This window comes from Pempheris klunzingeri, chromosome 11, assembly GCF_042242105.1.
Source record: "Pempheris klunzingeri isolate RE-2024b chromosome 11, fPemKlu1.hap1, whole genome shotgun sequence".
In the NCBI taxonomy this organism is placed as follows: Eukaryota; Metazoa; Chordata; class Actinopteri; order Acropomatiformes; family Pempheridae; genus Pempheris; species Pempheris klunzingeri.
In genome coordinates this window covers 22,359,683-22,381,892 of record NC_092022.1, presented here as the reverse complement: position 1 = coordinate 22,381,892, position 22,210 = coordinate 22,359,683, and the positions used below count along the sequence as shown (strand labels likewise).

Here is a 22,210-nt window from a genome sequence, read left to right as displayed (position 1 = left end):
GTCCATACAGCCCCAGCTAAGCAGAATTAACTACTATGGTAATATAACCCAAAATGTGATGTCAGGTCTTTAGAGGTTAAAGTAGCATAGATAAAAGTACTTGTGCTGAAAACCTGCCCCTGTGACTGATCTATATCTTCATATACATGATCAGGTTGATGATACTGATGCATTAATAGCATTAACTGGTTAAAGTGGAGCTGTTTTCTCAAGGCTACTTTATAATTAAGTAGTTTAGTCCAGTGATAATACAGGTCTTTGGGAGTGCCAGCTGGCTGTGCATCAGAAGCTTCACGAAGCCTGAAATCTGATAAACTGCCTTGAGTGATGTCACTTGAGTCAGTGTGGATCGGGGTCGAAGACATAAAGTGTGCGGTTGAAGATAACAAGTCAGAGGATGAAACCAATCCGATGGTGTGGAGTTAGAAAGAAGTGAGCTCAGCAGAAGGAGGCTACATTAGCTGCTTGCTAGCATAACACACCTGTCCATGGTGTAGTTGCATTATGGGTAGTGTAGGCTCCAGGTTCTGACAAGGAAGAAGAATTTATCCTTTTCGTTTTAGACTTTTATCACCAGAGTGATGATGTTTGGAGGAGCACGATGCTAAATCAGAGGGAGTTGCCTTTAATGGGCGACAAGAGGAGAAAGTTATTATTTTATTTTTGGACTTTTTTACTGGACAATATTACACCTTTGGATCTCAACAATTAGATTTAGAGGGGAAATGTTTTGGGTGGAAACTTGCCAAGGTGTCAAAAAGAAAGCACAGGTTTAGACCTTTTTCTTTGAATTCCATTTAATTTCCACTCCAATTTGCACATGTGTACTTACACACTCTTTGCATTACTCACTTTTGCACTATTTATATTTCTTTTTTCACATGCTGCCTTCTAAATTGCCTTTTTATTTATTTTGATCTTTAGTTATTTATACTTAAATGTTTGGCATTCATTGCAGACAGCAATGAAAGAATTTCATTGTACAGAGAAACATGTTTCCTTACTGTGTACATGATAATAAACACTTTGAATCTTGAATCTTTGAAAGTTTATTGCATGTGTTTTAAAGTTATAAGTAACTACAGCTGTCAGATAAAGGAGTAAAAAATGCAGTATTTTCTTCTGAAATGCAGGGAAGTGGAAGCAGAAAGGAGTAAAAAGTGGCCTACAGGTGTCCTGTTTCACACCTGTACTCAAACACAGCCCTGAAAACACAGGGATCAGCTCTACACACATGTTGTGAACATCTGCTGACATCTTTTACTTTTGTGTGTGTGTGTTGTTTTGGCCAGTTGCAGGTGTTGGGCATGGCCATTTCCCGGAGCTGGAGCCTGTTCGCTGTCCTGTGGTCCACAGCCTCCGTGTCCTTACCGGGAGCCGCTTGACCTTCCGCAGAAACGCTCCCTCCGCGGGCTTCCACCGCGCATGTTTGTGCGTAGCTCATCATGTGATGTGACACGGTTTGGCTACACATCCACCTAACTGTAATTCAGCAGCATGCTCGAGTAAGTAGCTATTTGCATATGGATTAGGCGGTGCGGGCCTTTGCTCTGGTTTCGTTCGGAGGTGAAGCCCATTTCAGCACCGGAGCTGTCCGAAACTGACGGATGCTGCTGCCGCGTGAACTGATGCTGAGCTCGAGCTGCTGAAATCCTCCCTCCCTCTCTCTCTCTCTGTCTCTCTGTCTCTCTCTCTCTCTCTCTCTCCGCTTCTCTCCCTCCTCGCTCCTCTCCTCCACACGCACAAAACGCTCTGTCATGGCGTCTTCCAACCATGTTACCCCCACCAACTGTAGCTGGTGGCCCATCTCAGCCATGGATGAAGACGGCAAAATCACAGACGGGGAGGAGTGCGAAGAGCCGACGGCAGAGCCCAAACCCTTCAATAAAGACAGGCTCGTTTTGTACCACTGGACGCAGTCTTTCACCTCCCAAAAGGTAAAAAAAAAAAAAAGAGCAGAGCTGGAAAATGGAGGGGGCTCTCTTTGCATGACATGATGCTACAGCGTGGAGCCCCTGTGCTTGTTTATTATGGCCACAGCATGTTGATGGTGCATGTTTGTCCCTGCATACCTCCGGAATGTGAATCTGATCCTGCAGCTGGGCAGATCTCCCATTTGAGGTGCTTGGAAAAGCGCTGCAGCATGGGGCTCGTTTCCTCGACATATAGCCTGGTTGGTGGTCAATGTTCTCTTGTCTTTCATCCACCACTCAGTAAATCACCATCATCACATCACATCACATCATATCATATCAGCTTCCACCTTTTATTGACACCTTGGAGCTGCTTTGTCTCCTTATGGCTGCTAAATGTGGTTACAACCTAATGTACTCTGACACATGACATCCTAAATAATTGATTCATATGATGTGCAAAACAAACCAAAGGCCACCTTCCCCCTTCTGCAGCTGAATCACACCATATGTTGTCATTTTCATGGCTTCTCCAAGTCTACCTGTGATGGTGGGCAGACGATCACCTGCACCTTCCCCATGAAATGAGCACGAGTGATGAAGATGTTTGTCTTTTAGCTGGTGAAATACCCAACATTTTGAAGCCGACACGATTGATCCACAGTAACAACCAGTATGAAGCTACAGGAAGGATTTGTAAGCTCATGCATGGGCTGCACTTCACAAACAGCGTTCACATTAAAGGGGCACTCCACCAATTTTACACATAAACACCAGTTTACCGGTCGCTGGTAGTATTGTACTACTCAGCCCATGACAGTGGTTGTGTGTTGTCTTCTGTGGCAGAAAATAACCCCTGTGATGCCATAGTGATGTCATCAGGGTTACCAGGGTTTAGCTAGCTTCTCTAACTCAACACAATCTTTCACTCACTATGTCTTTCAGTGGTCTTTCTGAAGTAATGGAGCGTGTTTTGGAAGTTTACTTTCCGTAAGACAAACTGGAATCCACTACAGCGCTTGTTCAACAGCATTTACTTTGTGAGCACAGAAAAAAACAACAGCTTTCATGAACATCAATCTGCATAGGAAGTCATAGCATTGTTTTGTTCATATCCATAAAATCTATTATCGCTCTCTTCTAAAGGGATTTTGACAACTTTTTCTCTGTAATCTGTGCTGTCTGAAAACGTCTACCTCTCTCCGTCCTGCTGTGATTAATAGAGCTGCAACAATTAGTCACTTGGCCGATTAAAGGAAATGTGCAACTATTGTGCTAATCGTTTTAACCTTTTTCAATAGAAAACTGACAAGTACTTGCTTCCACTTTCTTATACGCAAGCATTTGCTGCTTGCCTTTACATGATATACAATAGTATATGTATATGTTTCTGTTTTGAACTGTGGTCGACCAAACCAAGGAGCATTATGAGAAATGTAGGATCCAGTGTTTACAGAGGTTGACCAACACTAGGTACTGAAAGTCAGTGTATCTCAGCCTCAGCTGCTTCAGTTTTGACCATCCTGTTTAAAAGTCTCCAAATGTTTTTTAAGTTTCCCAAATGTATGGTTTTAAGTGAAATACCAAATTCAGTCAGTTGATCAATCGTTTGAGTCATTTTTAAAAATAGCAACCACAAAAGTTAGAGTCTGCTTGATTTTTTGTCTCATGTGAGAATAAACACGATATCCTCTGAGCTTTGGACTGATCAGACTGATGATGTCCCCTCAGGTTTTAGAAGATTGTGATTTTCACTTTTTGGCAGATTATAGAGGAAACCATTCAAACAAATACCTGGCAGAATAATTCATCTTTTATCACACACCATCCTATAGGATTGGTTCAGTGTTCTTCTCATGAGAATTTAAAGCACGGATTCAGAAGAGCTATGGCGCCGTCTCTGTGAACTGAAGGATGGTGTTGCTGTACGATCGTCTCCGCTGAAGAGCAGCAACCTTGAGCTGATGCTCAGTCTCATGTTGGTGCGTCAGTTTGAGGGCTCAGTTGTTGGCACGCAGCCACTGAGGTCTGAGCTGCTGATTTTGCCGGTTGTCACTCAGCAGAGGGTAAACACCAGGCTCACCGTCATGATTATCACCTCAATCCTGGAGCTGGAGTAGCTGAAGTGGCTTTCCCATCATGTGTGATTATGCTGTCAATGAGCAGACCGACTATTGGGAATGCATCTCTGGAACAATGCGCATGGATTTCAGTAAAATTGCGGCACTAAATAGCAATGCAGTATGACATTAGTTGTTATGCAAGCTGATGCGCGCTTTAAATGGCATTTTGGGGATGGCTTTTATGAGATTAAGAGGTTGAGCACTAGGTTGTCCACTCCGCCAGAATTTAACTGCATATTTTGTGCTTTAACATAACACAAACACTTGCGACGTGATCTGTCAAAGCGTCTCTGCTGCAGCACCTTGAAGGATATTGTTATATTTAGTCGGTCTTGTGTGACATGGGGACACTTTTCCTGTCTTTAAAAAGACAAAACTACTGTAAACACTTTGGCAGTGATACACAGAGGAGGTGATAATGACAAAGGAGTCACTCCTCCAGCAGATCCACAACTGTTATCTCTTTGAAGACGATATCGTCATCAGATGTTCAGGGGGATTATTTACAAGTCTGCGTGTACCTCAGCAACTTCCTGAGGAGAGAGGGAAGCTGAGCCACTGAATATCTCCTGCACGACACGTCCCCCCCCTCCTCTGTGTTGCTTCACGACTAACTGCCACTGTGACTGTGCTCCCGTGGCCTGAAGTGGGTCATACTGTAAATCTGTCCAACACACACGAGTGATGTATTGTGAACACAAGGGATATGATAAAGATAGAGACAGATGGAGCTCTGGAGTAACAGCACATTTAGATTCCAGCTTCACTGATCAATACAGAACTGGCAACCTCAAGGCCTGCAGGTTAGAGATTTACACCCTCAGTTACGCCCTGTGTGAGGCTGTAACACCTCTCTGTCTGAGCAGAGGGCAGTGTGTCATGATGCCAGCGAGAATCTGGTCAGTCATTTAAGAATTAGTCTGCTCCAACATCATTATGGATAAATAACCAGTGGTGGAAGAAGCAGATCTTTAGCTCAAATAAAAGTACCAGAAACAACAATGTAAAAATTCTCTGTTTAGATTAACAGTAAAAGTCCTCATCCCGCAGAATATATGATGATGTATTACATTATTGGTAAGGTCAAGGTGGAGCTGGTTTTAACTTTATTTAGTTAGGTAGAGTAGTCCAGCGATCCCCAACCTACATCTGAGCCAGATGGGTGGCCTGGGCGCCCCCCCCATACCAGAGCCAGACGGCGATACTGTAGGTGGGTGGCTTGCTAGTATCATGGATGGATTACTGAACGGGCCTATCGGGCAAAGAGCCACGGAGAGACACAAAACTAGAAGAGACAAAAAAACGAGCACAAGGAGATTCAAACTGCCTAAAAAGAGACGTAACCACAGAGAGACACAGCTGCTTTGTATCGCTCTCAGTCTTGGTGTCTTGCTCATATGTAGGATGGATGTCTGTGTCCAGGGGCCCATAGTGCATTGTCTCATAATCCTTCCATGGCTGTAGACTATTTGGACTGTGAAAAAAAGTAGTGTTTATTATTGCAAAGAATCAGTCACAATATAAATCTGGGGGGTTGTGAAACAGTGAGGCAGAAAACAAGTTTTGCTAAACAAATTTGTATTTACTTTTCTCTCTAGCTTCAATCTTTAATTTTTCCATTTCCGTGAATTATTGGATAATTATACCTCATTGTGGTATTAAAATATAACAAAGTGTTGTACTTTAGAAAGTATGTTTTTTATGTAACATCTTAATCTGATGTGGTTGGGTAAGAAATGTAGTGGAGTACAAAGTAGAATGAAAAGAATATACTCAAGTTACGTACAAGTACCTCAGGATTATACTTGAGTAAATGTCCTTTCACCGCTGTCTGCAGCACACATAGTAGTAACATGCAGTAAGTAAGAGGAGTTTATTCTGTGCCCACCGAGCAGCTGAACTACTTGGCATCATTACAGAGGAGTGACTAATATTATTATGTAACAAATGTTGCACCTCAGCAGCGAAAGACTGGGATCTGAAACATTTGACGGTTTTATATAGAAACCCTTGATTTAGTGTGTAACGACGCCACGCTGATGGAGATGCAAGAGGCGTTTGACTTTTATAACTTTGTAGCGGCGCTCACAGATTTGTCCAGATCAATGCTCCTGCTGTAATTACTGTGCTTGTGCTACTAAATCACTCACTTTTATTTCATTACACCATGTCTGCCCATGTTCAGCAGAACTCACATTTTGCTGTTCCTCCTAAGCGGTCAAATGAAGCACTTTATACCCTAAGTGTCATCTCCTTTCATTAATCTTATTCCCACTAACAGCTCTCCATGGACCTTGGCTTATCCTTCATCCTGCTAGCACTGGATCCTAACTATCCTGGAAGGCTTTTGCTTAAACTTGTGCACACTGTAAAGCACCTCATTATTCTGCCAGACCACCTGTCAGCTAGGCCTATTTATTCCACACCACACAAACATGATCACCTTTTTATGCCAAAAAGGATTAGCCGTTCTGCTTCGCTTTGGTAATATTGCAATAACTTTTTTCAGCAACAGAAAAATCATATTGTTGTGCAATGCTTTTGTCTTACTTAAGATTTCCTTTTCCCGCTCTTCAGCCAGAAGATCGCTGTCATGCTGCTGCAACAGTCTGCTGCTGAGAGAATATTAGTTGCCTGCGTTGACATGCTGCGCCACGCACCTCCTCATCTAAACATGCGCTTGTAATTGCAGGTACGTCTAGTCATTAACGAGAAGGGTCTGGTCTGCGAGGAGAGGGATGTGAGCTTGCCGCTGCAGGAGCACAAGGAGCCCTGGTTCATGAGGCTGAACCTGGGGGAGGAGGTGCCCGTCTTCCTCCATGGGGACACCATCATCAGTGACTACAACCAGATTATAGATTACTTGGAGAAAAACTTTGTGGGAGGTATGGTGCAGTGATTATGATGTTCCCATCTAATAATGCTGTTTCTTCTTCTATTTTAAAAGCATGGCTAAACGCATGGACAGATGAACCTGCTGTGGGGCAAATATAAGTTGTTGGAGTCCAGTTGAACAGTCCAATCATAGCTTAGCAACAGTAACTACTCATATCAGGTCTGTCAAGCTATAAGTGCTGCGCAGGAGCGATATTCTGCATTTAAAGAGATGATATATATAATATAATATTGGGAAAAGTATGAGGAATGGATTAAGTATTGTGTTTTGTTTTTCTGCTTTAACATGAGCTAGAACCACGTCCGTACCTACCAAGGCCGAGGAGCGTATCATTAGTCAACTTCATTGGTTTGTGCGGTTGCAGGTTATCTTAAAAAAGCAAAGCTCTGTTCACAACTAACAAATCCATCATGCAGTATTTCCCCACCGAGTGGAAACCAGTCCGGGATGCTGTCAGAGTTTAGGCTAACGTTAGCGGCTCTGTCCTTCTCTTTATAGGACTTGGGGATATTTACACTCCAGCAACAACAGCCAAACTAATTATCTGAGATAGTGTTAAGTTTGGCAAACGCATCAATGAGGCTGTGTCTGAAATCACTCACTGTTTACTACATAGTGCTCTACATCTATCGTCCGCCGTTTAATCTGACGGCTGCTTCTGAGTGTGTAAATTCATCCAGCGCCTTCAAAAAATTCCACAATGGGAGAAAAAGTAGTGTCCATGGCATGCACACTGTGACATGTAGCTTTACCCTCAGTCTTTCAGCACGATATCATGTAGTCCACGTAGTCATTGAGGGAACAGTTGAGACCCCTTAGCAAGGATCTGGTTTTAAAAGAGAGAGCGTTTTCAACCAACTCATGGATCTAACATCAGCTTTATTAGCTCGCTAGCTACAGCTGACATAATACATCAATAACAGTTGCCAGTTGCATAATCTTAGCTTGTGGCTGCTTCTGTCTGAAATCAAGCACTTATTGTTTTATACATTCCCAGAGGAACCCAACAACAAATATTTGCCCTACAGCAGAACCCTGTGCTAGACCCTGTGCTGGACTGTGTGTGTGATCCACTCCCGCCTGCACCCACAAACGTTCTGACCAATCCCACCCACACAATTCAGTTGTGTTCTGCAGAGAGAAAAACTTTATTCTACCTTGTAGTATAAGTAAAAGATGCTGTCAATAACATAGCGAAATTATGTTTCCCTCCTCTGCATTAAGGGATTAAACCTTGATTAGATTTTTTTTTAAGATCATTTGGCTTCATGACTGCCCTGTTTGGTCATTATTAGCCACCATACCTTGTATATGTGTCCCTGCCAACATGCTCAGATTCAGTCCATCTCGTTCACAGTCATTTAAGTGAACTTGCTTAATATCCAATCTCTTCACGTGGTGAACTAATAGACAGTCTTGGTCATTGACCTCCACATAAAGTCCTGCATCTTGTTCTTTGACTGCCTGCTCCTACTAAGAAGCCCTACCCTGGGACAGCTCATGGTTTTAGAGGTCCATTTGACAAACATACATTCGTTAATTTCCTGTAAACCAGTTGATATTCATTTAATGTTGTAGTTTTAGGGGTCAGTTGCCTGGATTTGCCTTGTTGCTAATCCAGAAAATATTAGGTGGCATTCTCTAAGTTTGTGAAGTTGGGGTAGCAAAGACAATTGGAGGCCATCTGTCGTCCTTGTACAGTGTGTGTCAGTGTGTACTGTGCTGTGAAACGCTGTAAGTTATTGCAACAGTGCCTTTGCACCAATGTCACCAAGATGAGCTCCTCTGATTAAATTAGATGAAATTGGATTGATGTCTTGGGGGAAATTTGCGTTAGTTGCAAACGAGACTCAGATGCAAGCACAAGCAATTATCACTGAAATTAAAGCAGTCCAACAAATAAATAAGTAAGGATTTGTGAAGTGTGCATTGTGGGGCAGTGACATGATTTCAGGTTTAACAGCCATAGATGTCTTCCAGTGCCTTGGCGGATCCAAGAGTGGGCAAACGTTAAGATGCACACACTTAATCCTGTTATCTCTGTGTGCTGTGTTATAGTATCTGTGGGTGGCGTGTCCTATAGATCCGTCAGCTGAGGCATTATGATACTGTTATGTAATGTCCTGGGAGCCTCAAACCAGTAAAGGCCTGAGGGACGTTGGACGTTTAGTTAGAAAGCTTTGCATCTGGTTCACTGCTTGCACAGTAATAACAGGCAGTAACTGACCCTGGTGATGTCTTGTCCTTATTCAGACCCTTTTATTTGAGCTTTTTGTCAGTGTGCTGCATGAGGGTAATTGCATTAATTTATTTAGTTATTTTGAAGGGGTACAAGAATCTGGAACATAAAGTTCGTCTGTATTACAGCGTATTGAAACAGTTAATGTGTATTTGTTTTTTGTTTTTTGTTAATGAATCCACCACATGTTTTAAAACCAGACTTCAAGCTGGACATGCTTTTAGCCAGAGGTCAATCTGCTGGATAAGACTTACAGACATGCTTTCTCTCTGCGTTTAAATCCCTAATGAATGCTGGCAATGTGGGCTGCAGCTGGCCTGGGAAGTGCAGATGTCTCAGGAAAGAGACTCTTATTCCAGCTCAGGCTGCTCTACAGTGTTGTTGAGAAGCAGCAGAGGGCTCTCACTTTGTCAAAAGTGTGGTTGTCAACTAACACTCGGGTTGCTCTTATATTCTGTAATGTGCATTGCCGTCTTTAAGACATCGGGTTGTTCGTCCGGTGGGTTTAGTTGCTGATGTAACATTTCCAACACAGCGCTGCAGCAGACCACCTAGAGGACCGCTGCATGACACGTCCGGGTCAGCATGCAGGTCCTAGGACTGATTACTCAGCTTTCTGGAGCCCTGCCAGGTGCAGCTCCACCCTCCGCAAGCTTCTCCGAGCATCCTGAAGCAGCCAACTGTCTATCTGTGTGTTTTCAGCGGTGCCGTCCCTGTGTTTGGCTGCTGTGACCGCGCACAGAGATAAGAGCTCACTCTAACCTTTCTCATCCTTAATACTGAGTCTCAGCAGCAGGTCATTAAGTTGAACACCATTCCTCTCGGCCATGCAGCATGAAGCCGGCGTGAGTGCCAATACAAGAATTAGGACAGCGAGATATTAAAGCTGGTTCCTTCAACAATAGCATTTTTAAAGGAGCCGTTTAACATTTTGGGAAGCAAAAGACAGAAACGTAAAAGCTGTTTTTATGGCATGTCATCATTTGATAAGTAGCTGAAGCCAGCAGCCAATAAACTTAGCTTAGCTTAAAGACTAGAAACAAGTAATAACCTGCCCTTCCAGCACCTCTGAATCTCACTAATCAACATGTCATATCCTCTTGGTTCAACAATCGAAGTGTAAAAATCACAATTTACCGTTTTAAGAGGGTTTTGTGCCAGATTATTCATTGGCTCTGAGCAGTTGCCAGCCAACAACTGGAGGCTGCAGCCAAGAAATAGTGCGGTGCATGATCCCTGTGACATAACAAACTGATTTTTTTACACTTTGTGAACAAGCAGTAGGCAGTATGGGTTTATTAGTGAGCTTCTTCATCACTTTTGCACAGAGGCAGGCTGCATGCTAAGCTAAGCTATCCAGCTGCTGGCTCCAGCCTTAGACTGACTTCGTCTGTGAAAACAGCTGTAAAACGTCTTTTCTGGTTCTGAAGGAGTTTTTGTCAAGACTGAGAAATTAATCCTCCCTGATTTGATCTGGATTATTGGAGCTCAGGCTTGGAGACAACATTCATTAACAGAACCCTCTGTTACTAACTAGGTATTTACGATGTGTTAAGTCACAAAGACTTGGGCTGCAGAATGGGAAATGTAGTATCCATCCTTTTTGGAGTCTGACCCATAGAGACTGTATATTTAAACCTTTTGACAGTTATTTAAATCTGCCTCCTACGAGTCTCACAATTTTATGGTTGTGCGATACTACGGCACTGCGGCACCCATTTACAGACGCTGAAGGGTTCATCCTCTCATCTAACACTCTGCAAGAAAGGAAAATAAGCACATTTCCCAAGATGTCAAACTATTCCTTCAACTTTGGCAACAGCAGATAAATAGAACAGTAGGCCAGTAGGGGATTGGTTGAACAAGGTGCCTAATTAACCCGTGTGTTCTATGAAACAAGCGTCGTGTCACTGTGCATTTTGAGTTTTTGAATTTCATCTCATGGGGTTGAACAGTGGTTTTTAGCTCAAACACTTGCTTATTGGGTACTCAACATAACAGAAGCTTGTTAGTCTGCAGGTAATTTTTGTTTCCAGATTGCCTCATCATTGTTTAAATGTCAGGCTGTGTGAAGTGTGACTGGTGGTGTGTTACAAAGGGTGAGGGCTGTCATCTGTTACAAGGTTACCGTGCTTCGTCTCTATCTGAAAGCTGAAGCACCGAGACTTATTTTGTAGGTGACAGTGATCTTAAAAACAGTTACTTAGAAACCTCAGGTGTTCTGCAAGTTGAATAAAATACATGAGTATGCTACAAAGATACCAGTGTGCAGCTATGCTCTTGTGTATAATGTTTCTTTGCCTGTGTCCTCACCATGAGCCATGACAATGTTTTTCCTGTATTGCTGTTTTCACATCGGTGTCTCGTCTGCAGACACGGTGGCACAGCTGATTCCTGATGCAGACTCGCCTCTAAATGACCGTGTGCAGCAGTACCGCCAGCTACTGGATGGTCTGCCCATGGACGCTTACACACACGGCTGCATCCTCCATCCAGAGCTCACCACTGACTCTATGATCCCAAAGTACGCCACCGCAGAAATACGTCGTAAGTGAAGCCAGCTCACTGCTTTGTGTTGGCATGATTGTTTCTAATTGTAAGTCTGCATTAATTACAGGAAGAGTGGAGGATATGGCCTCATGTGTATAATGTATATTGTCAAAGTATCAAAAGTATAACATCAAATTGCAGTAAAATAGATAAAACCAATTTCAGTGACATAAGATGAAAGAAATAAAAGAAAGAAGAAATTCAAGTAAAATAAAAAAAGATATATTTCATATATTTAATATAATATTTGATATATTTAAAAGAACAGTTCAGCATTTTGGGACGTACAGTTAATTGCTTTCTTGTTGGCTCAAACATGTCATTCTTACACTTGCGCAGATGAAACAAGGTATAACATGTTAATTAGTGAGCTTTAGAGGTGCTGAACAGGCTAGCTGTTCCATCCTGTGTCCAGTCTTTGTGCTAAGCTAAGCTAACCAGCTGCTGGCTGTAGCTCTTTATGTACAGAACAGACCTTCTCATCTGACCCTTGGCAAGAAAGAGAACGAAGCGAGCGAGCGAGCGAAGCGTGTTTCCCACAATGTCAAACACTGTTACTATAGAAGATGTTACTGAGTCAGCGAGCCGTCGGGCCCCGACTGCTACAACTGACCTGGTTTTAAGTCGGGGCTCTGAAACAGATAAAAGACGTCTCAAACACTGGACCGAGAGGCCTTGAGATGTTAATCAGTGATGCCAAATAAAACAGCTTTCAGCGTCGGCTGAACAGGACTGCCCGTCTTTACTTCTTTACTCGTGAGAATTCGTCCTGTCCAAACCTCTCTTCCTAAAACCTATAAAGACCAATGGTTGTCCGGAAACTGACTGGACTACAAATTCCAGCCACTGAATCCACTCAAGTGTGTATAGCACACAAAAGTACCCAGTGCTTCACAGAATCACATCGTATTGTGCACTGATGCAGCTTGATTTGAAGTGACAGCGTGTTCTGCTGCATTTCACAGCGCATGTACACACACACACAGTATTCTGAGTGGATGCATGTGTGTCTACAGGTGTGTGTGGCGTGTTAGTAATATGTTTCTATGCCTGCTTTTAATCTTATCACTCATTAAGTAGCTGTTTCTTTTCAACAAGCAATGATAATAATGTAAAATATAGAATTTATTTATAGAAGATCTAGATTGACAACAGACAGGCGTTATGAATGCAAAGATATTCATCTTCCTTGCAGCACTTTCCACATCATTGGCAAACAAATCCCTGCTTTTACTTACACCACGCATGCTTTGATTTGATGCTACTCAATATAAAAAAAACCCTTAACTCAGCACATTGTAGTGATGTCAGGTTTATATATCCCAGCAGCTGATATCGTAGTGCTCTGGCCATCACGTGACGGCATCCACGTGTAAATCAAAGCAGTGAGCCGGTCTAGAGGACATTCTGCAGCAGCATTAACGATCCAGTGAAACTCCAGTTCGTCTTTGTTTTATCCAGAAAAATCAACCTCATTAGGATTTAATGTGTGTGTAAATAGCCACTTGTGTTTGTTTTATATAAAATTATTATTCTCTCTAAAATCAAAAGGTGTTTTTTGAAATGTGAAACTTCTGAATTGTATGAGTGTGCTTCAGACTGAAGGTAAAAACCGGTCTGAAATAGTTTAATACTTCTGGGTGCATCTTCAGTAGATTAATGACTTTGCAGTTGTAGTAGTAGACTAAAACAGCTGGGGACTATTTTCAGTGGCGGATTTAAAAACATCTTGCTCTAATGAGTATTGATGGCAGCAGGACAGTGTGTGTGGAATAAACTACAGTGTGTGTGCTCATGGTAATGAAAGACAATGTGTGAAACAGTGTGATGTGTTTTTGGACCAGTGGAGCTCTATATGGCACAGAGGAAGAAGATCTATCCAGACGACACGTTTTTATCGGATCAGTTCTGTTGTTTTTGGTCTTTCCATGCATTTGTTGGCAAGGAGAAAAATACAGATTATTGACAGACTTATCTTTTTACACAATGGGATCAGTCAAGCAATTATAAAGTACGAATAACAACTGATAACATGCGAATGAGAATAAGCTGCCTGCACAGTCAGATAAGTCCTTGGAGCTTTAAGTGTCTGTTTGGTGCAGAATAGGCCAGAAAGGCTGTGTTTGGAAAAAGCAGTCTAATAATACATGTACAGAGAAATATCTGCTATCAAAGACTTCTTATCTACTGACTGTGTGCACATGTAGATGATTTCCTAAGTGACATGTTCTAGCAGTCAGTGTGGACTTTACAGACAGAACAGCAGACTAGAAAACTACATTTGTACATTTGTTATGTTTTTTCCTCCACCAAACAGTAGATCAAGACCTTTGCGTGTGTGTGTGTGTGTGTGTCTTCAGGACACCTTGCTAACGCTGCAACGGAGTTGATGAAGTTGGACCACGAGGAGCCTCAGCTGACAGAACCGTACCTGTCCAAGCAGAAGAAGCTCATGGTGAGTTTATGTGTGCATTAATGTGATTCATCTATTAGCATTAGCATAACACTCATCTATTCCTTTTCCTTGTTATATTTCCATGTTGTCTATAAGGGAGAGGGAAATCCCCTTGAAACATAATTAATTGATTCATTACTATTGATGTATTCAAGGTATTTTACTGTGATACAAGCAAAAAATTAATAATGAAGATTTTTCAAATGGATTATTGTCACAGTTTAAGGGATTTATAATGGGTTAAATTTGTTATATAATATGAAAACATTTCTTAATTTATACTTTAAGCATTTCTATGTTTCAATTTAGGTAAGGAATAGGGAATACTAAGGGGGTTTAGGTCTTAATCCATTAGAAAACCCATTTAACACCCCTGTCTATTAATGCAATGATTAATTACTCCCACATTTGGAATGAACCCCTGAAATGCCATCTTAAGTGAAAAATTATGGTGCAAATTAGGGTTAACTGTAATATCATTCAGGGTTCTCCCTGCCTATCTCACTGAAAGGTCGGCTGCATTTGTATTTTTTCTGTCGTCACTGGTTAACACAGAAGTCAAAAATGGTCTTGATCCATATAATTGAATTTCTAAAAGTCTGTAGCTGAGGGAAATTTCATCACCAGCAGCCTTCAACAGTCTTGTCTCATTACAGTAGCCTGCAGCATGCAGATCCACTGTACCTTTGACCTGAATACAGTCTGTATTCCCCGGAGAAAACATCCAGCTGTACTGATTCTGTTACAAAGACACATTTCACCAGTTTACATGCTGCTAATAGCAGAGCCTGAAAATGTGAGAAAAAAAAATTGTACTTGATGACAAGCTAAAAAAGCACCAAGTAGACGCTAACAGCTGTTTCACCAGTGTGTAAATTAACATTTTATTAGCACTTGGAGGAAATTGAGTTCTTCTTTAACACAACATTTTTGCTTTATGATGATGAAAAGGTCCAGCTATGCACACTGGTTTGCCTCTTAGAATTAAAGTATTTTTTGTATTTTTTTAGGCAAAAATTTTGGACCATGACAATGTGAATTACCTGAAGAAAATTCTGGGGGAGTTAGCCATGGTTCTAGATCAAGTGGAGGCTGAACTGGAGAAAAGAAAACTGGAGTATCAAGGTAAATCTGTATGATTATTATCTTCTCTCACAATGGCACCAAAACTTGTTCCAAATATTTCCAACAATGGTTTTATGAATTTTTCCCTCCCTTACAGGTCAAAGGTGTGAGTTGTGGCTATGTGGACCTGAATTTACACTAGCTGATGTCTGCCTCGGAGCCTTGTTGCACAGGCTCAAGTTCTTGGGACTTTCTAAAAAATACTGGGAGGACGGCAGCCGACCCAACCTGCAGTCCTTTTTTGTGCGTGTGCAAAAACGCTACGCTTTCCGCAAGGTCTTGGGCGACATCCACACGACCCTTCTGTCGGCGGTCCTACCCAACGCCTTCCGGATGGTAAAAAAGAAGCCGCCGTCCTTCTTTGGGGCCTCTTTTCTCATGGGCTCCCTGGGAGGGATGGGCTACTTTGCCTACTGGTTTTTAAAAAAGAAATACATGTAGTGAATGCCCTCTTGTTGTGTTAAATGTCTGTGTATTTGTGTGATGTTTCAACTTTTCTGTAATGTTTTATGACTGCAGGAAAACATAATGAATCTATATAGAGAACACTATTACTTACCTGGGTGAACAAAGAAATATTAAAACATTCCATAATAAGAAATTCTTGACAGCACATTTTCTGGTAAGCAAGGCCTTCATCGAGTTTAATTCCTGGCGACTTGCAGCTCTTGTGCCTGCAAGTCCTTGTTTAACTTTAGTTGGAGGCATGCATCAGGTCAACTTACACCGAAAACTTCAAGTAGAAACCCAGACAAAATGTTAAACACAGTAACACCAACAGGGGTTAACTGACCGTCGCATGCCACTATTGTAATCATTACTCATACCTGCTCTTCACGCCTCCATCAGCCTGAGGTTTAACTGGTAAAACTGCAGGAAAATGTACATGACAAACACTCTCTGATAAGTGCTGTGCTGCCAGAAACTGCCACATGAAACGATGAAAGGATGGAGGCAAACTTCGAGGGAATAGTTAGACATTTTGGGAAATTTGCAGAGACTCATGCAACTCTCTCATCAGTCCGTTAAATATGAAGCAACGGCCAGCAGTTAGCTTAGCTTAGCATAAACAGGGGGAGACAGCTAGCATGGCTCAGTCCAGACATAACAATATCTGGATACCAGCACCCTTAAAGTTCACTAAATAACATGTTACAGGATACCTCTGTTGTTAATCTTTACAAAAACTGAACCAAAATGTTTGGAAAACCGCAGTTAAAGCTCCCTGCTGTTCAGAAGGTATTATGGTGAATGCATCACAGACACAAAAACAGATTTGAAGTAATTATATGCAAAGTTCCACATTTACATTTTATTACATTTTATCCTCAACACAAAATTTGCACATTTAAATGGCTACAGTCTACAGCGCTAACACACCATCTGCTCTACAGCCACTCATATTGTCATAAGGTGCACCTACACTGGGTTAGCTTAGCTTACTGGAAACAAAAGGGAAACTGCAGGCCCCAGTTTGCCCAAAGTATTTCCATTATGCTCAAAGACTCCTTCAAACATCTGGATAGAAAAAAAAAACTCCATCCGTTGCATAGAAAAGATTTCTTCTGATTAGTTTCGTAAATTGTGATTACGTCCTTGCTGTTTGCAGAACACAAAATACGAATGCATTATTTTATATGGAAATATAAAAGGAAAAGCAGATTCTTAGCTGTCAGACTCAAATGTAGCAGGAATACATGACAGGAGACAGAGGTTGGGGGCACCTCTGTCTCCAGTCTCTATGCTAAGCTAAGCTAACAAGCTGCTAACAGTAGCATCATATTTAACAGACAGACACAAGCGGGATATCGCTCCTCTCATCGAACTCTTGGCAGGAATGTGAATGGATGCATTTCCCAAAATGTTGAACTAGTCCTTTAATTAACTGTACACCCTACACACAATAAAACACACACACACACACACACACACACACACACACACAGAGACACACGTGCGCTCAGCGTCAGTTTATTTAGAGCACCACGGATCACACAGCACACACTGGTCCACTGTCACTCTCTTTGTCGCTGAGCCGGAGTTCAGATGTTACAGACGTCGGGTGTTTGAAAAGTTACACTCGGCTGAGCTGGTGGTTCAATCTTAAATTCTGCGTCTTCGGCACAAGAGTGTCACATTAGGTTTAGGATGTGTGTGTCATTGCATGGGTACTTTCTTATTGTGTAAGCGTTTCGTGACGGGTGGACACTGAGGATTTTGTGTCGCCCAGAGGCAGGATTTATGATCACTACCAAACATCCAGACCACAGATTTCTACGTGTTCTGTGTCTCAGTGTAACCTTTGAAGCACCTGTCCTGTGCAGTGTGTGTCGGAGATGGCCCCTCAGCAATACTGAGCAAGAAAAACCTAAATCACTGGATTTTACTGCTGCTTGTTTGGCGCCGACTCCTCCTGACAGATGCAAGATTGTTTTTACAGATTGATATTTTTAATTATACATTGTCTCATTTATTTTACTGTGCTGAATTTTTAATGAGCTCAAAGGTTAAACACGGGGAACAGGGGGAGGAAAGGCTGACTCATCCGAAGGCCTAAAGGAGTATGACGTGGAAAAAGAAACAGCCTTCCCCCCGGCTTGCCTTGCCAGCTGTTTGTTGATGCGGTGCATTTTTCTCGCTCCACACTCTGTTCACCCTCAATGGGAGCCCTTTCTGCTTTTCCTTAGTCAGACCTCTGGGGTTTAACATGTTATTATTCTGCTCCTGAACCGTGTGCTCTGGCTGGAGTTGTAAGCTGCTTTTGGTTTTATGGCTGGTTATACAGACATTCTTGCAGTAAGGACTCACAGTACAGTGTTTCTTTCAGTCACCATTAACTGTCAAGCCTTGGATAACGAAGGTGAATGAGGATGAGTTTTTCAGTTCCCTGTTTTCTGCTGCTACAGAGACTCGTCTGTGCAGGTGCTGGTTAGCAGCGCGCTGCAGCTGTGGCAGAGGATGTTGAACCAAAGACGATGATCGATGCTCCTTTAATAGCAGCACCTCCTTGCTGCGTCATATCTGATATTAAATCTGATTTTCATTAAGAAAACAGAAGTGGAGAAGCTGCAGTTGTGTCCAGTTTCTTGTCTGAGGTGGAGAGTGCAGTATAGCCATAGACAGTAGGTTTGACTGTTTGGATTCAATCCTTTGTGAATGAATACAAATGAGATTCTCACTACAGGACACAGGTACTTGTGTTTGAAACTGTTGTTGCATGAGCAGCAGGGATGTAAATGGCACAAAAGAGGAGATTTTAAAATATATTCCAGTTTTTCAAAGTTTTGAAGACAGCAAGAGGGCACAAATGTGTAAAGTAAATGTAAATGTCCTGTTGCGGTTTAACCATAAAGTTTGCTTAAATCGTTATTTGTGTTGACATTCCGATGCTCGGACATTCACCTCTTTTGTTAACTGACCAACAGCAGATGACACTGTGGAGGAGGGGGGATTCAAGAAACTTCATAACCAGCCGATCATTGTGAACGCTTGGTATATTTTGATTACTGCGAGCACATCTGTTACGACTCCGCTGCTTCTTCAGACTGAAATCACGCTACCTGAGGGGGTGGATCTGTACTTCTCGGAACACACAAAGAGTACAAGTCGAGAAATCTTAGTTGTGATTTGTGGCCATTATATTTCACTATAGTATTTTTTTATTTTTTACTTTTTATTTTTTATATTTCTATATATGCATTTATTTATGGTGCTTTTTATGATGTTTGTTCATAAGCCTTAATTTATTCAGTTGCCATCGATGACAAATAAATAATGAAAATGGAATACACAAATCCTGGTTTTTATTTTACTCAAACCCATCGTCCTCCCTACACTGTAGAGCTCATTTGGGTATTTGACATAGAGAAATTCACAAATTGAGGCCGGACAACAGAGTTATTTGCTTGTTGTTAATATTCTTTGAAACAGGACAAGGCTGATTGGGTATTCTAAATATCAACAAATCCCACAAAAAGTGGGAAAAAAAATCCAAAAATCAAATCAAATCAGTCAAATCAACAATCTTCTAAATACTTTAAGAACTTACACTTTAAGAACAGTCACAAATATTAGCTTCAGTTTTTAAAATAGAATTAATTTCCTATACAAGTCAAATTCCAGCACGTTTAAGGTGCATTTTAAGGTCCTCCAGCACCTTGTGACTGTAGCCTCTCTTCACCTTGTTTTCTTCATCTAAAAAGCAAACTATTCATTTAAATGATTTATTATATTTAAGGCAATTAGAATTGTCAAACAGTTTCAAGCACTTTATTCAAAATCCAAGCACTTTTCAAACTTTGAAAACAAGGATTTCCAGCTCGTGAACAAACGCTGCAGCAGCACGGTCCCTACGTTACTCCTTCATGTGTCAGTTACATAGTTTTTGGACAACAATGGAGCTCAGTGGCACACAGGAATAAGATCCATCAGGCTTTGGCGATACTCGTCTGTTCAGGTGTTGACAAATAAATCAAATCACAACTAACATAATTAGTTTAGATTAAATTAACTGATTAGTTCAGATTTCAATTCATTTCATTTTTTGGTTCCACTTATGGGGATTTGCTATTTTGGACTATTTGTCAAACAAAACAAGACTGTGGGCATTAGGGAGTAGCTATGGACATTTTTCACTCTAAAATAATCAGCAGATTAATTGATAGCAAAAATAATCATGAGTAGTAACAGACTTAACCTTTAAAGGATTTTAATAATAATTTGCACTCATAGCGCTGGCTTACAACTACACTTTATGTATGATGGGAGGTCTGTATCCTTTTTACATATGTGTCGACACACAATAACCTCAAACTGCATGTGACTAAAAACAATCCTACATGTAGGATGAAGTGTGGGCCCAGTCTGAGCTGACTTTGTTCTGTAGATACTTTCCTATAAAAACAATGAATAGTTGAAGTACATTGGTGTGCAAAAATACACGTCATCAGTGTTATCCGACTGGAGCTGTAAACATTCAAGTGTTCCCACTCACACATCTAAAAACGGTGACTGCTCTGAGCAAAACACTGTAAGGCAACAGACTGGGAGACAGACAATGGTGTGCCATGCCACAAAAAGAGGCTGAGGCCGGGCAGCAGAGCAGCATCTTACTTTTATCTCAGATTACCAAGAGTCATTTTGGGAACAGCAGCTGCCAAACGCCATGTAAGAACAGCAAACCAGTCACCCTGTACGAAACGACCTTTCTGTGCGGAGGGAATAACTTTAAATAGCTTAAAATAACAAGGCCAGTTTGGACCCGGAGATAAATAACATCAACTGTAGTATGTTGTTGTGAGCATGGCGGCAACATTAGCTACAATGTAGTAAAGGAAAGTGTGATGGCAGCTCAGGCGTGTTGTTTCTGTTCTTTTGGGTGACGCTGCGGGGGGAGTCCTGGTGACAAAGGTTTTAGATACCAAACCCGATATGTCAAATACCACCCCAACAGGCCGCATATGGTCCCTAGTAACTTGTGAGACGGGTCATGGAAGTAAACAGAGGTGCAGGCAAACATCCACACCCAAATGATCACTATCAGATTCAAGGCCACGTACAGCAGGTTGATGACCATCCTGGGCAGTGCGGAGAGACTGGCTGTCTTCAGGGTGGCCATGGGTGCCGTTTCCTCCACGATGAAGAGGGAAGAGTAGGCCAGGATGAAGGAGTGTCCCGAGATGTCGTAGCCGTGCCAGTGGAAGCCGGCCTGCCTGCAGCCGGCTTTGGATGCGAACTCTGTGTTGATAACATCCATGGCGTCGGTTTCAAAACACGAGCCGGTCACATCCTCGATGTAGAAGAAGGTCTCGGTGCAGATGTACCAGATGGCTGATGCCACCAACAGAGACAGCAGCCGCCGGCCGAGGAAGGCCACGCTCCTGCTGAAGGACGAGTTGGAGAGGAGGAGGAAGGGTGTCAGCAGCAGCAACGTCCACCCCCATGACACTTTGACAAAATACCTGCAAGAGGAACAGGGCATTCACATTAGCGGCCAACTGACAGTGTTCAGTGTTAGAGCTTAATCTGACTCCATTTATCAGCTTATCTGCACTCTGATGTTAAATCAGATCTGAAGTGTTGAATGTGTTATTTCTGTCTCAACCTATTTACATCTATGAGGGAAATGTTCACCCAGTAAAATAATATATATATATTTTTTTTCATGAATAGTCCATAGTTAGCAAACATCACATGCTATGGGTTATTCATTTTGACAATAACAAACCAAACCCAAATGATATTCTGCAAAGACGAAGGAAAACATCTGGAACCAGCAGATGTTTACTATTATTGGGTTAAAAAACGACAGCTCCACATCTGGCTACATTTTACCTTTGACCTACATTACTTCAGCTTGTCCATTACCATTATCCGGGAAATGAGATCAGTCCCTGCCGGCCTTTTCACCTGCCTGTGGTCAGCAGGACACCTTCCAGGCAGCCACAGGAGCGTAAATCCATCATTTAATGTTAGCTAACCTCAGCTAGCAAGCAAACAACGAACCAGCCGCTACTTACACATTCAGCGCGTTCCTGCTGCTGCTGAAATACGTCTGCGGGACGAGCTGCAGCTCCTTCAGAACTGATCCCACGACAGAAATGAGTAAAAATATCCAGTGGAAGTTTTGCCGGACAGCCGGGATCCTCCAGAGTGTCACCAAGTTATCTACAATGACATCCACCGCCGCCATGTTTACAGCACTGATAGCCGAGCCGGCCAGGAGTGACTCTGACGTCACTACAGCGCAACCAATGAGGCGCTTCCTTTTTCTTCTTCTCTCCATTTTATTAAAATAAGCTAAATTCAGGTTCATACCGCCACCTGCTGCAAGTGACCGTGTACTACTTTATATGGTTTTGCTCTGTGACAAAGTGTTAATAGTAAAAAAGATTTAAGTACAAAATGTAA

General features: G+C 42.0%; 2 protein-coding genes across 3 annotated transcripts; one reads left to right on the top strand and one right to left on the bottom strand.

Annotated features, from left to right (window-relative positions):
- The first annotated feature begins 1,757 nt into the window (after positions 1–1,757).
- gdap1l1 (ganglioside induced differentiation associated protein 1-like 1) lies at positions 1,758–15,742 on the top strand. Its single transcript, XM_070839638.1, has 6 exons — positions 1,758–1,937; positions 6,729–6,921; positions 11,545–11,718; positions 14,082–14,176; positions 15,187–15,301; positions 15,399–15,742. Exons 1-6 carry the CDS (start codon positions 1,758–1,760, stop codon positions 15,740–15,742), a joined length of 1,101 nt encoding a protein of 366 aa, XP_070695739.1.
- On the bottom strand, positions 14,031–21,999 carry fitm2 (fat storage inducing transmembrane protein 2). 2 transcript variants are annotated; one of them, XM_070839640.1, is made up of 3 exons: positions 21,820–21,999; positions 20,860–21,261; positions 14,031–14,152 (listed from the first exon to the last, which is right to left on the bottom strand). In XM_070839640.1, the coding sequence occupies exons 1-3, from the start codon at positions 21,990–21,992 to the stop codon at positions 14,134–14,136; spliced, it is 594 nt and encodes a 197-aa protein (XP_070695741.1). In that variant the 5' UTR covers positions 21,993–21,999; the 3' UTR covers positions 14,031–14,133. The 2 variants fall into 2 exon arrangements, with proteins under 2 accessions (XP_070695741.1, XP_070695740.1); XM_070839639.1 differs by lacking the exon at positions 14,031–14,152 and having other exon boundaries at positions 20,041–21,261.
- Positions 22,000–22,210: the final 211 nt, after the last annotated feature.

What these genes read in the sequence shown, in the direction of transcription:
- gdap1l1 (XM_070839638.1), top strand. Translation starts at nt 1,758, where the DNA reads ATGGCGTCTTCCAACCATGTTACCCCCACCAACTGTAGCTGGTGGCCC. An exon ending in CGCCACCGCAGAAATACGTC is followed by an intron (nt 11,719 to 14,081) that starts GTAAGTGAAGCC and finishes GTGTGTCTTCAG; the next exon opens with GACACCTTGCTAACGCTGCA. An exon ending in CCAAGCAGAAGAAGCTCATG is followed by an intron (nt 14,177 to 15,186) that starts GTGAGTTTATGT and finishes GTATTTTTTTAG; the next exon opens with GCAAAAATTTTGGACCATGA.
- fitm2 (XM_070839639.1), bottom strand. Translation starts at nt 21,992, where the DNA reads ATGGCGGCGGTGGATGTCATTGTAGATAACTTGGTGACACTCTGGAGG. An exon ending in AGCAGGAACGCGCTGAATGT is followed by an intron (nt 21,262 to 21,819) that starts GTAAGTAGCGGC and finishes TTCCTCTTGCAG; the next exon opens with GTATTTTGTCAAAGTGTCAT.